General features: G+C 42.3%; 1 protein-coding gene across 1 annotated transcript; it reads left to right on the top strand.

The window, feature by feature from the left end:
• The first annotated feature begins 349 nt into the window (after positions 1-349).
• Positions 350-17,902, top strand: LOC139831508 (uncharacterized). The gene is made up of 2 exons (XM_071820801.1): positions 350-1,177; positions 17,876-17,902. The coding sequence occupies exons 1-2, from the start codon at positions 350-352 to the stop codon at positions 17,900-17,902; spliced, it is 855 nt and encodes a 284-aa protein (XP_071676902.1).
• Positions 17,903-18,066: the final 164 nt, after the last annotated feature.

The raw sequence follows: 18,066 nt of genomic DNA, 5'->3' as shown, positions 1-18,066 counted from the left end.
GCACCGACGCCCCGGTGTAGTGAAAAGTGAGCAAGGGTCTCCGCATTTGACTCGACGAGTGCGGAGGGTAAGGAAGTTAGCCGAGCCTAGGAGGATACGCTTAGGTAGCTGGAACGTAGGGTCCCTGACGGGTAAGTTACGGGAGTTAGTTGATACAGCGGTGAGGAGGCGTGTTGATGTCCTATGTGTCCAAGAGACCAAATGGAAGGGACAGAAGGCGAAGGAGGTGGAGGATACCGGTTTCAAGTTGTGGTACACGGGGACAACTTCAAACAAAAATGGAGTAGGCATCTTGGTCAATAAGAGCCTCAGGGATGGAGTTGTGGACGTCAAGAGGCAAGGGGACCGGATGATCCTTGTCAAGCTGGTTGTTGGGGACTTAGTCCTCAATGTTATCAGCGCGTATGCCCCACAAGTAGGCCACAATGAGAGCACCAAGAGGGAGTTCTGGGAAGGCCTCGAGGACTTGGTTAGGAGGGTACCTATTGGTGAGAAGCTCTTCATAGGAGGAGACCTCAATGGCCATGTGGGTACATCTAACACAGGTTTTGAAAGGGTGCATGTGGGCTTTGGCTATGGCATCAGGAACCAAGAAGGAGAAGATGTCCTGAGCTTCGCTCTAGCCTATGACATGGTCGTAGCTAACACCCTCTTTAGGAAGAGAGAATCCCATCTAGTGACGTTCAGTAGTGGTCTACACTCTAGCCAGATTGATTTTGTCCTCTCTAGAAGAGAAGACAGACGCGCCTGCATTGATTGTAAGGTGATACCTGGAAAGAGTGTTGTACCTCAACATAAGCTGGTGGTTGCTGACTTTCGCTTTAGGATCCGTGTCCAGCGGGGTAAGCGCGCCAAAGTCGCTAGAACAAAGTGGTGGAAGCTCAAGAGTGAGGCATTCCAGGCTTTCAGGGAGAGGGTATTTAAGGAGGGCCCTTGGGAGGAAGGAGGCGATGCAAACATGATGTGGACGAGTATGACGACCTGCTTGCGGAAGGTCGCTGTAGAGGAGTTTGGGGTGACTAAGGGAAGTAGAAGGGAAGCTAAGGATACCTGGTGGTGGAACGATGAGGTCCAGAAGGTTATTAGGGAGAAAAAGGACTATTTCAGATGCCTATATCTGGACAGGAGTGCAGCTAACATGGAGTACAAGGTGGCGAAGAAGGCTGCAAAGCGGGCGGTGAGTGAAGCAAGGGGTCGGGCGTATGAGGACCTCTACCAACGTTTAAACACGAAGGAAAGCGAAAGGGACATTGATACGTCTCCGACGTATCGATAATTTCTTATGTTCCATGCCATATTATTGATGTTATCTACATGTTTTATGCACACTTTATGTCATATTCGTGCATTTTCTGGAACTAACCTATTAACAAGATGCCGAAGTGCCAGTTGCTGTTTTCTGCTGTTTTTGGTTTCAGAAATCCTAGTAACGAAATATTCTCGGAATTGGACGAAATCAACGCCCAGGGTCCTATTTTGCCACGAAGCTTCCAGAAGTCCGAAGAGGAGACGAAGTGGAGCCACGAGGGGGCCACACCCTAGGGCGGCGCGGCCCCCCCCTTGGCCGCGCGGCCCTGTGGTGTGGGGGCCTCGTGCCGCCTCCTGACATGCCCTTCCGCCTACTTAAAGCCTCCGTTGCGAAACCCCCAGTACCGAGAGCCACGATACGGAAAACCTTCCAGAGACGCCGCCGCCGCCGATCCCATCTCGGGGGATCCAGGAGATCACCTCCGGCACCCTGCCGGAGAGGGGAATCATCTCCCGGAGGACTCTACGCCGCCATGGTCGCCTCCGGAGTGATGTGTGAGTAGTCTACCCCTGGACTATGGGTCCATAGCAGTAGCTAGATGGTTGTCTTCTCCCCATTGTGCTTCATTGTCGGATCTTGTGAGCTGCCTAACATGATCAAGATCATCTATCTGTAATTCTATATGTTGCGTTTGTTGGGATCCGATGAATAGAGAATACTTGTTATGTTGATTATCAAAGTTATGTCTATGTGTTGTTTATGATCTTGCATGCTCTCCGTTACTAGTAGATGCTCTGGCCAAGTAGATGCTTGTAACTCCAAGAGGGAGTATTTATGCTCGATAGTGGGTTCATGCCTCCATTGATATCTGGGACAGTGACAGAAAGTTCTAAGGTTGTGGATGTGCTGTTGCCACTAGGGATAAAATATTAGTGCTATGTTCAAGGATGTAGTTACTAGTTACATTACGCGCAATACTTAATGCAATTGTCTGTTGTTAGCAAGTTAATACTGGAGGGGGTTCGGATGATAACCTGAAGGTGGACTTTTTAGGCATAGATGCATGCTGGATGGCGGTCTATGTACTTTGTCGTAATGCCCAATTAAATCTCACTATACTCATCATAATATGTATGTGCATGGTCATGCCCTCTTTATTTGTCAATTGCCCAACTGTAATTTGTTCACCCAACATGCTGTTTATCTTATGGGAGAGACACCTCTAGTGAACTGTGGACCCCGGTCCAATTCTCTATACTGAAATACAATCTACTGCAATACTTGTTCTACTGTTTTCTGCAAACAATCATCTTCCACACAATACGGTTAATCCTTTGTTACAGCAAGCCGGTGAGATTGACAACCTCACTGTTTCGTTGGGGCAAAGTACTTTGGTTGTGCTGTGCAGGTTCCACGTTGGCGCCGGAATCCCTGGTGTTGCGCCGCACTACATCCCGCCGCCATCAACCTTCAACGTGCTTCTTGGCTCCTCCTAGTTCGATAAACCTTGGTTTCTTTCTGAGGGAAAACTTGCTGCTGTGCGCATCATACCTTCCTCTTGGGGTTCCCAACGAACGTGTGAGTTACACGCCATCAAGCTCTTTTTCTGGCGCCGTTGCCGGGAGATCAAGACACGCTGCAAGGGGAGTCTCCACTTCCCAATCTCTTTACTTTGTTTTTGTCTTGCTTAGTTTTATTTACTACTTTGTTTGCTGCACTAAATCAAAATACAAAAAATTAGTTGCTAGTTTTACTTTATTTGCTATCTTGTTTGCTATATCAAAAACACAAAAAAATTAGTTACTTGCATTTACTTTATCTAGTTTGCTTTATTTACTGTTGCTAAAATGGCCAACCCTGAAAATACTAAGTTGTGTGACTTCACAACCACAAATAATAATGATTTCTTATGCACACCTATTGCTCCACCTGCTACTACAGCAGAATTCTTTGAAATTAAACCTGCTTTACTGAATCTTGTTATGCGAGAGCAATTTTCTGGTGTTAGTTCTGATGATGCTGCTGCCCATCTTAATAATTTTGTTGAACTATGTGAAATGCAAAAGTATAAAGATGTAGATGGTGACATTATAAAATTAAAATTGTTCCCTTTCTCATTAAGAGGAAGAGCTAAAGATTGGTTGCTATCTCTGCCTAAGAATAGTATTGATTCATGGACTAAATGCAAGGATGCTTTTATTGGTAGATATTATCCCCTGCTAAAATTATATCTTTGAGGAGTAGCATAATGAATTTTAAACAATTAGATACTGAACATGTTGCTCAAGCTTGGGAAAGAATGAAATCTCTGGTTAAAAATTGCCCAACTCATGGACTGACTACTTGGATGATCATCCAAACCTTCTATGCAGGACTAAATTTTTCTTCGCGGAATTTATTGGATTCAGCTGCTGGAGGTACCTTTATGTCCATCACTCTTGGTGAAGCAACAAAGCTTCTTGATAATATGATGATCAACTACTCTGAATGGCACACGGAAAGAGCTCCACAAGGTAAGAAGGTAAATTCTGTCGAAGAAACCTCTTCCTTGAGTGATAAGATTGATGCTATTATGTCTATGCTTGTGAATGATAGGACTAATATTGATCCTAATAATGTTCCGTTAGCTTCATTGGTTGCACAAGAAGAACATGTTGATGTAAACTTCATTAAAAGTAATAATTTCAACAACAATGCTTACCGGAACAATTCTAGTAACAACTATAGGCCATATCCTTATAATAATGGCAACGGCTATGGTAATTCTTATGGGAATTCTTACAACAATAATAGGAGTTCACCCCCTGGACTTGAAGCCATGCTTAAAGAATTTATTAGTACACAAACTGCTTTTAACAAATCTGTTGAAGAAAAGCTTGGGAAAATTGATATACTTGCTTCTAAAGTCGATAGTCTTGCTGCTGATGTTGATCTTTTGAAATCGAAAGTTATGTCTAATGAGAATCATCATAATAAAATTGTTACTACAGCAAATGCCATCCAAGTTAGAATTAATGAGAATATAAGATTAATGGCTGAATTGCGTGCTAGGTGGGATAGAGAAGAAAATGAAAAACTAGCTAAAGAGAAGAATGTAGCTAAAGTTTGGACTATTACCACCACGTGTAATGCTAATGCTACACATGTTGCTGCACCTCTTACTAATAATAATAAAAGAATTGGTGTTAGCAATGTTTCCACTTCTAATGCAAAGCGCGAGAAACTGCCTGAAACTGCTAAAGCTCGAGCTCGTGATAAAGGCTGCTGAAATTTTTTCCAACATTGGGGATGATGATCCCATTGCTTTAGATTATAATGGTTTGAATTTTGATGATTGCCACATCTCTGAAGTTATAAAGTTCTTGCAAAAACTTGCTAAAAGTCCTAATGCTAGTGCTATAAATTTGGCTTTCACGCAACATATTACAAATGCTCTCATAAAAGCTAGAGAAGAGAAGCTAGAGCGCGAAGCCTCTATTCCTAGAAAGCTAGAGGATGGTTGGGAGCCCATCATTAAGATGAAGGTTAAAGATTTTGATTGTAATGCTTTATGTGATCTTGGTGCAAGTATTTCCGTTATGCCTAAGAAAATTTATAATATGCTTGACTTGCCACCGCTGAAAAATTGTTATTTGGATGTTAATCTTGCTGATCATTCTACAAAGAAACCTTTGGGGAAAGTTGATAATGTTCGCATTACCGTTAACAATAACCTTGTCCCCGTTGATTTTGTTGTCTTGGATATTGAATGCAATGCATCTTGTCCCATTATATTGGGAAGACCTTTTCTTCGAACTGTTGGTGCTGTCATTGATATGAAGGAAGGTAATATAAAATATCAATTTCCTCTCAAGAAAGGTATGGAACACTTCCCTAGAAAGAGAATGAAGTTACCTTTGGATTCTATTATGAGAACAAATTATGATGTTGACACTTCGTCTCTTGATAATACTTGATACACACTTTCTGCGCCTAGCTGAAAGGCGTTAAAGAAAAGCGCTTATGGGAGACAACCCATGTTTTTACTTACAGTACTTTGTTTTTATTTTGTGTCTTGGAAGTTGTTTACTACTGTAGCAACCTCTCCTTATCTTAGTTTAGTGTTTTATTGTGCCAAGTAAAGCCGTTGATAGAAAAGTTCATACTAGATTTGGATTACTGCGCAGAAACAGATTTCTTTGCTGTCACGAATCTGGGCTGTTTTCCCTGTAGGTAACTCAGAAAATTATGCCAATTTACGTGAGTGATCCTCAGATATGTATGCAACTTTCATTCAATTTGAGCATTTTCATTTGAGCAAGTCTGGTTCCTCGATAAAATTCGTCAATACGAACTGTTCTGTTTTGACAGATTCTGCCTTTTATTTCGCATTGCCTCTTTTGCTATGTTGGATGAATTTCTTTGATCCATTAATGTCCAGTAGCTTTATGCAATGTCCAGAAGTGTTAAGAATGATTGTGTCACCTCTGAACATGTTAATTTTTATTGTCGCTAACCCTCTAATGAGTTGTTCTAAGTTTGGTGTGGAGGAAGTTTTCAAGGATCAAGAGAGGAGTATGATGCAACATGATCAACGAGAGTGAAAGCTCTAAGCTTGGGGATGCCCCGGTGGTTCACCCCTGCATATATTAAGAAGACTCAAGCGTCTAAGCTTGGGGATGCCCAAGGCATCCCCTTCTTCATCGACAACATTATCAGGTTCCTCCCCTGAAACTATATTTTTATTCCATCACATCTTATGTGCTTTTCTTGGAGCGTCGGTTTGTTTTTGTTTTTTGTTTTGTTTGAATAAAATGGATCCTAGCATTCACTTTATGGGAGAGAGACACGCTCCGCTGTAGCATATGGACAAGTATGTCCTTAGTTTCTACTCATAGTATTCATGGCGAAGTTTCTTCTTCGTTAAATTGTTATATGGGTGGAATTGGAAAATGATACATGTAGTAATTGCTATTAATGTCTTGGGTAATGTGATACTTGGCAATTGTTGTGCTCATGTTTAAGCTCTTGCATCATATGCTTTGCACCCATTAATGAAGAAATACATAGAGCATGTTAAAATTTGGTTTGCATATTTGGTTTCTCTAAGGTCTAGATAATTTCTAGTATTGAGTTTGAACAACAAGGAAGACGGTGTAGAGTCTTATAATGTTTTCAATATGTCTTTTATGTGAGTTTTGCTGCACCGGTTCACCCTTGTGTTTGTTTCAAATAAGCCTTGCTAGCCTAAACCTTGTATCGAGAGGGAATACTTCTCATGCATCCAAAATACTTGAGCCAACTACTATGCCATTTGTGTCCACCATACCTACCTACTACATGGTATTTCCCGCCATTCCAAAGTAAATTGCTTGAGTGCTACCTTTAAAATTCCATCATTCACCTTTGCAATATATAGCTCATGGGACAAATAGCTTAAAAACTATTGTGGTATTGAATATGTAATTATGCACTTTATCTCTTATTAAGTTGCTTGTTGTGCGATAACCATGTTCACTGGGGACGCCATCAACTACTCTTTGTTGAATTTCATGTGAGTTGCTATGCATGTTCGTCTTGTCTGAAGTAAGAGAGATCTACCACCTTATGGTTAAGCATGCATATTGTTAGAGAAGAACATTGGGCCGCTAACTAAAGCCATGATCCATGGTGGAAGTTTCAGTTTTGGACAAATATCCTCAATCTCATATGAGAAAATTATTAATTGTTGTTACATGCTTATGCATAAAAGAGGAGTCCATTATCTGTTGTCTATGTTGTCCCGGTATGGATGTCTAAGTTGAGAATAATCAATAGCGAGAAATCCAATGCGAGCTTTCTCCTTAGACCTTTGTACAGGCGGCATAGAGGTACCCCTTTGTGACACTTGGTTAAAACATGTGCATTGTGATGATCCGGTAGTCCAAGCTAATTAGGACAAGGTGCGGGCACTATTAGTACACTATGCATGAGGCTTGCAACTTGTAAGATATAATTTACATGATACATATGCTTTATTACTACCGTTGACAAAATTGTTTCATGTTTTCAAAATCAAAGCTCTAGCACAAATATAGCAATCGATGCTTTTCCTCTATGGAGGACCATTCTTTTACTTTTATGTTGAGTCAGTTCACCTATTTCTCTCCATCTCAAGAAGCAAACACTTGTGTGAACTGTGCATTGATTCCTACATATTTGCTTATTGCACTTATTATATTACTCTATGTTGACAATATCCATGAGATATACATGTTACAAGTTGAAAGCAACCGCTGAAACTTAATCTTCCTTTGTGTTGCTTCAATGTTTTTACTATGATTTATTGCTTTATGAGTTAACTCTTATGCAAGACTTATTGATGCTTGTCTTGAAGTGCTATTCATGAAAAGTCTTTGCTTTATGATTCACTTGTTTACTCATGTCATATACATTGTTTTGATCGCTGCATTCACTACATATGCTTTACAAATAGTATGATCAAGGTTATGATGGCATGTCACTCCAGAAATTATCTGTGTTATCGTTTTACCTGCTCGGGACGAGCAGAACTAAGCTTGGGGATGCTGATACGTCTCCGACGTATCGATAATTTCTTATGTTCCATGCCACATTATTGATGTTATCTACATGTTTTATGCACACTTTATGTCATATTCGTGCATTTTCTGGAACTAACCTATTAACAAGATGCCGAAGTGCGATTCTTTGTTTTCTGCTGTTTTTGGTTTCAGAAATCCTAGTAACGAAATATTCTCGGAATTGGACGAAATCAACGCCCAGGGTCCTATTTTGCCACGAAGCTTCCAGAAGTCCGAAGAGGAGACGAAGTGGAGCCACGAGGGGGCCACACCCTAGGGCGGCGCGGCCCCCCCTTGGCCGCGCGGCCCTGTGGTGTGGGGCCCTCGTGCCGCCTCCTGACCTGCCCTTCTGCCTACTTAAAGCCTCCGTTGCGAAACCCCCAGTACCGAGAGCCACGATACGGAAAACCTTCCAGAGACGCCGCTGATGCGTGTGGTTGGCACGTCCGTTGGGAACCCCAAGAGGAAGGTGTGATGCGCACAGCGGCAAGTTTCCCTCAGTAAGAAACCAAGGTTTAATCGGACCAGTAGGAGTCAAGAAGCACGTTGAAGGTTGATGGCGGCGAGATGTAGTGCGGCGCAACACCAGGGATTCCGGCGCCAACGTGGAACCTGCACAACACAACCAAAGTACTTTGCCCCAACGAAACAGTGAGGTTGTCAATCTCACCGGCTTGCTGTAACAAAGGATTAACCGTATTGTGTGGAAGATGATTGTTTGCAGAAAACAGTAGAACAAGTATTGCAGTAGGTTGTATTTCAGTAAAGAGAATTGGACCGGGGTCCACAGTTCACTAGAGGTGTCTCTCCCATAAGACGAACAGCATGTTGGGTGAACAAATTACAGTTGGGCAATTGACAAATAAAGAGAGCATGACCATGCACATACATATCATGATGAGTATAGTGAGATTTAATTGGGCATTACGACAAAGTACATAGACCGCCATCCAACTGCATCTATGCCTAAAAAGTCCACCTTCAGGTTATCATCCGAACCCCCTCCAGTATTAAGTTGCAAAGCAACAGACAATTGCATTAAGTATGGTGCGTAATGTAATCAACAACTACATCCTTAGACATAGCATCAATGTTTTATCCCTAGTGGCAACAGCACAACACAACCTTAGAACTTTCTCACATCGTCCTGTGTGTCAATGCAGGCATGAACCCACTATCGAGCATAAGTACTCCCTCTTGGAGTTACAAGCATCTACTTGGCCAGAGCATCTACTAGTAACGGAGAGCATGCAAGATCATAAACAACACATAAGCATAACTTTGATAATCAACATAACAAGTATTCTCTATTCATCGGATCCCAACAAACGCAACATATAGAATTACAGATAGATGATCTTGATCATGTTAGGCAGCTCACAAGATCCGACAATGATAGCACAATGGGGAGAAGACAACCATCTAGCTACTGCTATGGACCCATAGTCCAGGGGTAGACTACTCACACATCACACCGGAGGCGACCATGGCGGCGTAGAGTCCTCCGGGAGATAATTCCCCTCTCCGGCAGGGTGCCGGAGGCGATCTCCTGGATCCCCCGAGATGGGATCGGCGGCGGCGGCGTCTCTGGAAGGTTTTCCGTATCGTGGCTCTCGGTACTGGGGGTTTCGTCACGGAGGCTTTAAGTAGGCGGAAGGGCAAGTCAAGAGGCGGCACGGGGGGCCCACACCATAGGCCGGCGCGGCCAGGGGGGGGCCGCGCCGCCCTAGGGTTTGGCCACCCCGTGGCCCCTCTTCGTCTCGTCTTCGGACTTCTGGAAGCTTCGTGGAAAAATAGGCCCCTGGGCTTTGATTTCGTCCAATTCCGAGAATATTTCCTTACTAGGATTTCTGAAACCAAAAACAGCAACAAAGAATCGGCACTTCGGCATCTTGTTAATAGGTTAGTTCCAGAAAATGCACGAATATGACATAAAGTGTGCATAAAACATGTAGGTAACATCAATAATGTGGCATGGATCATAAGAAATTATCGATACGTCGGAGACGTATCAGCATCCCCAAGCTTAGTTCTGCTCGTCCCGAGCAGGTAAAACGATAACACAGATAATTTCTGGAGTGACATGCCATCATAATCTTGATCATACTATTTGTAAAGCATATGTAGTGAATGCAGCGATCAAAACAATGTATATGACATGAGTAAACAAGTGAATCATAAAGCAAAGACTTTTCATGAATAGCACTTCAAGACAAGCATCAATAAGTCTTGCATAAGAGTTAACTCATAAAGCAATAATTCAAAGTAAAGGTATTGAAGCAACACAAAAGAAGATTAAGTTTCAGCGGTTGCTTTCAACTTGTAACATGTATATCTCATGGATATTGTCAACATAGAGTAATATAATAAGTGCAATAAGCAAGTATGTAGGAATCAATGCACAGTTCACACAAGTGTTTGCTTCTTGAGGTGGAGAGAAATAGGTGAACTGACTCAACATTGAAAGTAAAAGAATGGTCCTCCATAGAGGAAAAGCATCGATTGCTATATTTGTGCTAGAGCTTTGATTTTGAAAACATGAAACAATTTTGTCAACGGTAGTAATAAAGCATATGCATCATGTAAATTATATCTTATAAGTTGCAAGCCTCATGCATAGTGTACTAATAGTGCCCGCACCTTGTCCTAATTAGCTTGGACTACCGGATCATCACAATGCACTGTTTTTACCAAGTGTCACAAAGGGGTACCTCTATGCCGCATGTACAAAGGTCTAAGGAGAAAGCTCGCATTGGATTTCTCGCTATTGATTATTCTTCAACTTAGACATCCATACCGGGACAACATAGACAACAGATAATGGACTCCTCTTTTATGCATAAGCATATAACAACAATTAATAATTTTCTCATTTGAGATTTGAGGATTGTTGTCCAAAACTGAAACTTCCACCATGGATCATGGCTTTAGTTAGCGGCCCAATGTTCTTCTCTAACATATGCATGCTTAACCATAAGGTGGTACATCTCTCTTACTTCAGACAAGACGGACATGCATAGCAACTCACATGAAATTCAACAATGAATAGTTGATGGCGTCCCCAGTGAACATGGTTATCGCACAACAAGCAACTTAATAAGAGATAAAGTGCATAATTACATATTCAATACCACAATAGTTTTTAAGCTATTTGTCCCATGAGCTATATATTGCAAAGGTGAATGATGGAATTTTAAAGGTAGCACTCAAGCAATTTACTTTGGAATGGCGGAAAATACCATGTAGTAGGTAGGTATGGTGGACACAAATGGCATAGTGGTTGGCTCAAGTATTTTGGATGCATGAGAAGTATTCCCTCTCGATACAAGGTTTAGGCTAGCAAGGCTATTTGAAACAAACACAAGGATGAACCGGTGCAGCAAAACTCACATAAAAGACATATTGAAAACATTATAAGACTCTACACCGTCTTCCTTGTTGTTCAAACTCAATACTAGAAATTATCTAGACCTTAGAGAAACCAAATATGCAAACCAAATTTTAGCATGCTCTATGTATTTCTTCATTAATGGGTGCAAAGCATATGATGCAAGAGCTTAAACATGAGCACAACAATTGCCAAGTATCACATTACCCAAGACATTAATAGCAATTACTACATGTATCATTTTCCAATTCCAACCATATAACAATTTAACGAAGGAGAAACTTCGCCATGAATACGATGAGTAGAAACCAAGGACATACTTGTCCATATGCTACAGCAGAGCGTGTCTCTCTCCCATAAAGTGAATGCTAGGATCCATTTTATTCAAACAAAACAAAAAACAAAAACAAACCGACGCTCCAAGAAAAAGCACATAAGATGTGATGGAATAAAAATATAGTTTCAGGGGAGGAACCTGATAATGTTGTCGATGAAGAAGGGGATGCCTTGGGCATCCCCAAGCTTAGACGCTTGAGTCTTCTTAATATATGCAGGGGTGAACCACCGGGGCATCCCCAAGCTTAGAGCTTTCACTCTCCTTGATCATGTTGCATCATACTCCTCTCTTGATCCTTGAAAACTTCCTCCACACCAAACTCGAAACAACTCATTAGAGGGTTAGTGCACAATATAAATTGACATATTCAGAGGTGACACAATCATTCTTAACACTTCTGTACATTGCATAATGCTACTGGACATTAGTGGATCAAAGAAATTCATCCAACATAGCAAAAGAGGCAATGCGAAATAAAAGGCAGAATCTGTCAAAACAGAACAGTTCGTATTGACGAATTTTAAAATGGCACCAGACTTGCTCAAATGAAAATTCCCAAATTGAATGAAAGTTGTGTACATATCTGGGGATCATGCACGTAAATTGGCTTAATTTTCTGAGCTACCTACAGGGAGGTGGACCCAGATTCGTGACAGCAAAGAAATCTGGAACTGTGCAGTAATCCAAATCTAGTACTTACTTTTCTATCAACGGCTTAACTTGGCACAAAAAAAAACAAAACTAAGATAAGGAGAGGTTGCTACAGTAGTAAACAACTTCCAAGACACAAAATAAAAACAAAGTACTGTAGTAGAATAAACACATGGGTTATCTCCCAAGAAGTTCTTTCTTTATAGCCATTAAGATGGGCTCAGCAGTTTTAATGATGCACTCGCAAGAAATAGTATTTGAAGCAAAAGAGAGCATCAAGAGGAAAATTCAAAACAAATTTAAACCTAACATGCTTCCTATGAAAAGGAATCTTGTAAATAAACAAGTCAATGAAGAACAAAGTGAATAGCATAGGAAGACAAAACAAGTGTAACTTCAAAAATTTCAGCATATAGAGAGGTATTTTAGTAACATGAAAATTTCCACAACCATATTTTCCTCTCTCATAATAATTTCCAGTAGTATCATGAGCAAACTCAACAATATAACTATCACATAAAGCATTCTTATCATGAGTCTCATGCATAAAATTATTACTCTCCACATAAGCATAATCAATTTTATTAGTTGTAGTGGGAGCAAATTCAACAAAGTGGCTATCATCATATATAGGAGGCATATTGTAATCATAAAAGAAAATTTTCTCCTCAATGCTTGGGGGACTAAAAAGATCATGCTCATCAAAGCCACCTTCCCCAAGCTTAGAATTTTCCATAGCATTAGCAACAATAGTGTTCAAAGCATTCATATTAATAACATTCCCATTAGCATGCATATAAAGTTCCATGGGTTTTTTAATTCTCTCTTCAAACACATCATGTCCTAATTCAAGATAAAGTTCATAAAGATCTCTCATATTTTTGTTGTTTTCCATTATGCTTAACTAGTGAAATAAAAACATGCATGATATTAAGTAAAGTAAAACAAGTAACTAATTTTTTTTTGTGTTTTTGATATAGCAAACAAGATAGCAAATAAAGTAAAACTAGCAACTAATTTTTTTTGTGTTTTGATTTAGTGCAGCAAACAAAGTAGTAAATAAAACTAAGCAAGACAAAAACAAAGTAAAGAGATTGAGAAGTGGAGACTCCCCTTGCAGCGTGTCTTGATCTCCCCGGCAACGGCGCCAGAAATTTGCTTGATGCGTGTGGTTGGCACGTCCGTTGGGAACCCCAAGAGGAAGGTGTGATGCGCACAGCGGCAAGTTTCCCTCAGTAAGAAACCAAGGTTTAATCGGACCAGTAGGAGTCAAGAAGCACGTTGAAGGTTGATGGCGGCGAGATGTAGTGCGGCGCAACACCAGGGATTCCGGCGCCAACGTGGAACCTGCACAACACAACCAAAGTACTTTGCCCCAACGAAACAGTGAGGTTGTCAATCTCACCGGCTTGCTGTAACAAAGGATTAACCGGATTGTGGGGCAGATGATTGGTTGCAGAAAAGCAGTAGAACAAGTATTGCAGTAGGTTGTATTTCAGTAAAGAGAATTGGACCGGGGTCCACAGTTCACTAGAGGTGTCTCTCCCATAAGACGAACAGCATGTTGGGTGAACAAATTACAGTTGGGCAATTGACAAATAAAGAGAGCATGACCATGCACATACATATCATGATGAGTATAGTGAGATTTAATTGGGCATTACGACAAAGTACATAGACCGCCATCCAACTGCATCTATGCCTAAAAAGTCCACCTTCAGGTTATCATCCGAACCCCCTCCAGTATTAAGTTGCAAAGCAACAGACAATTGCATTAAGTATGGTGCGTAATGTAATCAACAACTACATCCTTAGACATAGCATCAATGTTTTATCCCTAGTGGCAACAGCACAACACAACCTTAGAACTTTCTACACCTTTGTCCCAGGTGTCAATGCAGGCATGAACCCACTATCGAGCATAAGTACTCCCTCTTGGAGTTACAAGCATCTACTTGGCCAGAGCATCTACTAGTAACGGAGAGCATGCAAGATCATAAACAACACATAAGCATAACTTTGATAATCAACATAACAAGTATTCTCTATTCATCGGATCCCAACAAACGCAACATATAGAATTACAGATAGATGATCTTGATCATGTTAGGCAGCTCACAAGATCCGACAATGATAGCACAATGGGGAGAAGACAACCATCTAGCTACTGCTATGGACCCATAGTCCAGGGGTAGACTACTCACACATCACACCGGAGGCGACCATGGCGGCGTAGAGTCCTCCGGGAGATGATTCCCCTCTCCGGCAGGGTGCCGGAGGCGATCTCCTGGATCCCCCGAGATGGGATCGGCGGCGGCGGCGTCTCTGGAAGGTTTTTCGTATCGTGGCTCTCGGTACTGGGGGTTTCGTCACAGAGGCTTTAAGTAGGCGGAAGGGCAAGTCAAGAGGCGGCACGGGGGGCCCACACCATAGGCCGGCGTGGCCAGGGGTGGGGCCGTGCCGCCCTAGGGTTTGGCCACCCCGTGGCCCCTCTTCGTCTCGTCTTCGGACTTCTGGAAGCTTCGTGGAAAAATAGGCCCCTGGGCTTTGATTTCGTCCAATTCCGAGAATATTTCCTTACTAGGATTTCTGAAACCAAAAACAGCAGAAAACAGCAACTGGCACTTCGGCATCTTGTTAATAGGTTAGTTCCAGAAAATGCACGAATATGACATAAAGTGTGCATAAAACATGTAGGTAACATCAATAATGTGGCATGGATCATAAGAAATTATCGATACGTCGGAGACGTATCAGCCGCCGCCGCCGATCCCATCTTGGGGGATCCAGGAGATCACCTCCGGCACCCTGCCGGAGAGGGGAATCATCTCCCGGAGGACTCTACGCCGCCATGGTCGCCTCCGGAGTGATGTGTGAGTAGTCTACCCCTGGACTATGGGTCCATAGCAGTAGCTAGATGGTTGTCTTCTCCCCATTGTGCTTCATTGTCGGATCTTGTGAGCTGCCTAACATGATCAAGATCATCTATCTGTAATTCTATATGTTGCGTTTGTTGGGATCCGATGAATAGAGAATACTTGTTATGTTGATTATCAAAGTTATGTCTATGTGTTGTTTATGATCTTGCATGCTCTCCGTTACTAGTAGATGCTCTGGCCAAGTAGATGCTTGTAACTCCAAGAGGGAGTATTTATGCTCGATAGTGGGTTCATGCCTCCATTGATATCTGGGACAAGTGATGAAAGTTCTAAGGTTGTGGATGTGCTGTTGCCACTAGGGATAAAACATTAGTGCTATGTTCAAGGATGTAGTTACTAGTTACATTACGCGCAATACTTAATGCAATTGTCTGTTGTTAGCAACTTAATACTGGAGGGGGTTCGGATGATAACCTGAAGGTGGACTTTTTAGGCATAGATGCATGCTGGATGGCGGTCTATGTACTTTGTCGTAATGCCCAATTAAATCTCACTATACTCATCATAATATGTATGTGCATGGTCATGCCCTCTTTATTTGTCAATTGCCCAACTGTAATTTGTTCACCCAACATGCTGTTTATCTTATGGGAGAGACACCTCTAGTGAACTGTGGAACCCGGTCCAAATCTCTATACTGAAATACAATCTACTGCAATACTTGTTCTACTGTTTTCTGCAAACAATCATCTTCCACACAATACGGTTAATCCTTTGTTACAGCAAGCCGGTGAGATTGACAACCTCACTGTTTCGTTGGGGCAAAGTACTTTGGTTGTGTTGTGCAGGTTCCACGTTGGCGCCGGAATCCCTGGTGTTGCGCCGCACTACATCCCGCCACCATCAACCTTCAACGTGCTTCTTGGCTCCTCCTGGTTCGATAAACCTTGGTTTCTTTCTGAGGGAAAACTTGCTGCTGTGCGCATCATACCTTCCTCTTGGGGTTCCCAACGAACGTGTGAGTTACACGCCATCAGACATCTATAAGATGGCCAAGTTTAGGGAGAGGAAGACGAGGGATGTCAACGAAGTCAAATGCATCAAGGACGGAGATGATCAGCTTCTTGTGAAGGATGAGGCGATCAAGCGTAGATGGCGGGAGTACTTTGACAACCTTTACAATGGAGAGGCTAAGAGCTCTACCATTGAGCTAGACGACTCCTTTGATGATACCAGCATGTGCTTTGTGCGACGTATCCAGGAGTCTGAGGTTAAGGAGGCGTTAAGGAGGATGAAAGGCGGCAAGGCGATGGGTCCTGATGGTATCCCCATCGAGGTGTGGAGAGGCCTTGGAGACGTAGCGATAGTATGGCTAACTAAGCTTTTCAACCTCATTTTTCGGTCAAACAAGATGCCCGAAGAATGGAGGCGGAGTATTTTAGTACCAATCTTCAAGAACAAGGAGGATGTTCAAAGTTGTACTAATTACCGTGGAATCAAGCTGATGAGCCATACTATGAAGCTATGGGAGAGAGTCATTGAGCACCGCTTAAGAAGGTTGACCAAAAACCAATTTGGTTTCATGCCTGGGAGGTCTACCATGGAAGCCATCTTCTTGGTACGACAGCTGATGGAGAGATACAGGGAGCAAAAGAAGGACCTTCATATGGTGTTCATTGATTTGGAGAAGGCCCATGATAAGATACCTCGGAATGTCATGTGGTAGGCCTTGGAGAAACACAAAGTCCCAATAAAGTACATTACCCTCATCAAGGATATGTATGATAATATTGTGACAAGTGTTCGAACAAGCGATGGCGACAATGATGACTTTCCAATTAGAATAGGGCTACACCAAGGGTCAGCTTTGAGCCCTTATCTTTTTGATTTGGTGATGGATGAGGTCACAAGGGATATACAAGGAGACATCCCATGGTGTATGCTCTTTGCGGATGATGTGGTGCTAGTCGATGATAGCCGAACGGGGGTTAATAGAAAGTTAGAGTTGTGGAGGCGAACTCTCGAATCGAAAGGTTTTAGGCTTAGTAGAACTAAAACTGAATACATGAGGTGCAGTTTCAGTTCTACTAGGCATGAGGAGGGAGAGGTTATCCTTGATGGGCAGGTGGTACCAGAGAGAGACACTTTTCGATATTTGGGGTCCATGTTGCAGAAGGATGGCGATATCGATGAAGATGTGGGTCACCGAATCAAGGCTGGTTGGATGAAGTGGCGCCAAGCTTCTGGCGTACTCTGTGACAAGAGAGTGCCACAAAAGCTAAAAGGCAGGTTTTATAGGACAGTTATCCGACCTGCGATGTTGTATGGCACTGAGTGTTGACCAACGAAGAGACGACATATCCAACAGTTAAGTGTAGTAGAGATGCGCATGTTGAGATGGATATGTGGCCACACAAGAAAAGATCGGGTACGGAACGACGATATACGGGAGAGAGTTGGGGTAGCACCGATTGAAGAGAAGCTGGTCCAACATCGTCTCAGATGGTTTGGACATATCCAACGGAGGCCTCCAGAAGCGTCAGTGCATAGCGGACGGATAAAGCGTGATGAGAATGTTAAGAGGGGTCATGGTAAACCAAACTTGACATGGGAGGAGTCCGTTAAGAGAGACCTGAAGGTTTGGAATATCGACAAAGATTTAGCCATGGATAGGGGTGCGTGGAAGTTAGCTATCCACGTTCCGGAACCATGACTTGGCTTCGAGATCTTATGGGTTTCAACTCTAGCCTACCCCAACTTGTTTGGGACTGAAAGGCTTGGTTGTTGTTGTTGTTGTTGTTGTTGTTGTAGAGAAGTACGAAAGCACTGTTTGCATAGGGACGATTTGTAAAAAACAAAAAAAAAAGTGGTATTTTCTTTTTGAGACAAAAAAGTGTTAGGATTAAAAAACAGGTTGTGACGTTTTTGGGTAATCCTTATTTTGCCCGGAAGCGGAAAGAGAACCGGCCCATATAAGCAAGCCCAAGTAGTGCGTAACATCG

Source organism: Lolium perenne, chromosome 5 (assembly GCF_019359855.2).
Source record: "Lolium perenne isolate Kyuss_39 chromosome 5, Kyuss_2.0, whole genome shotgun sequence".
NCBI lineage: Eukaryota > Viridiplantae > Streptophyta > Magnoliopsida > Poales > Poaceae > Lolium > Lolium perenne.
Note: the sequence above shows the minus strand (reverse complement) of the source record. Positions and strands in the feature narration are given on the sequence as shown.

What these genes read in the sequence shown, in the direction of transcription:
- LOC139831508 (XM_071820801.1), top strand. Translation starts at nt 350, where the DNA reads ATGATCCTTGTCAAGCTGGTTGTTGGGGACTTAGTCCTCAATGTTATC. An exon ending in AGAAGGCTGCAAAGCGGGCG is followed by an intron (nt 1,178 to 17,875) that starts GTGAGTGAAGCA and finishes TTGTTGTTGTAG; the next exon opens with AGAAGTACGAAAGCACTGTT.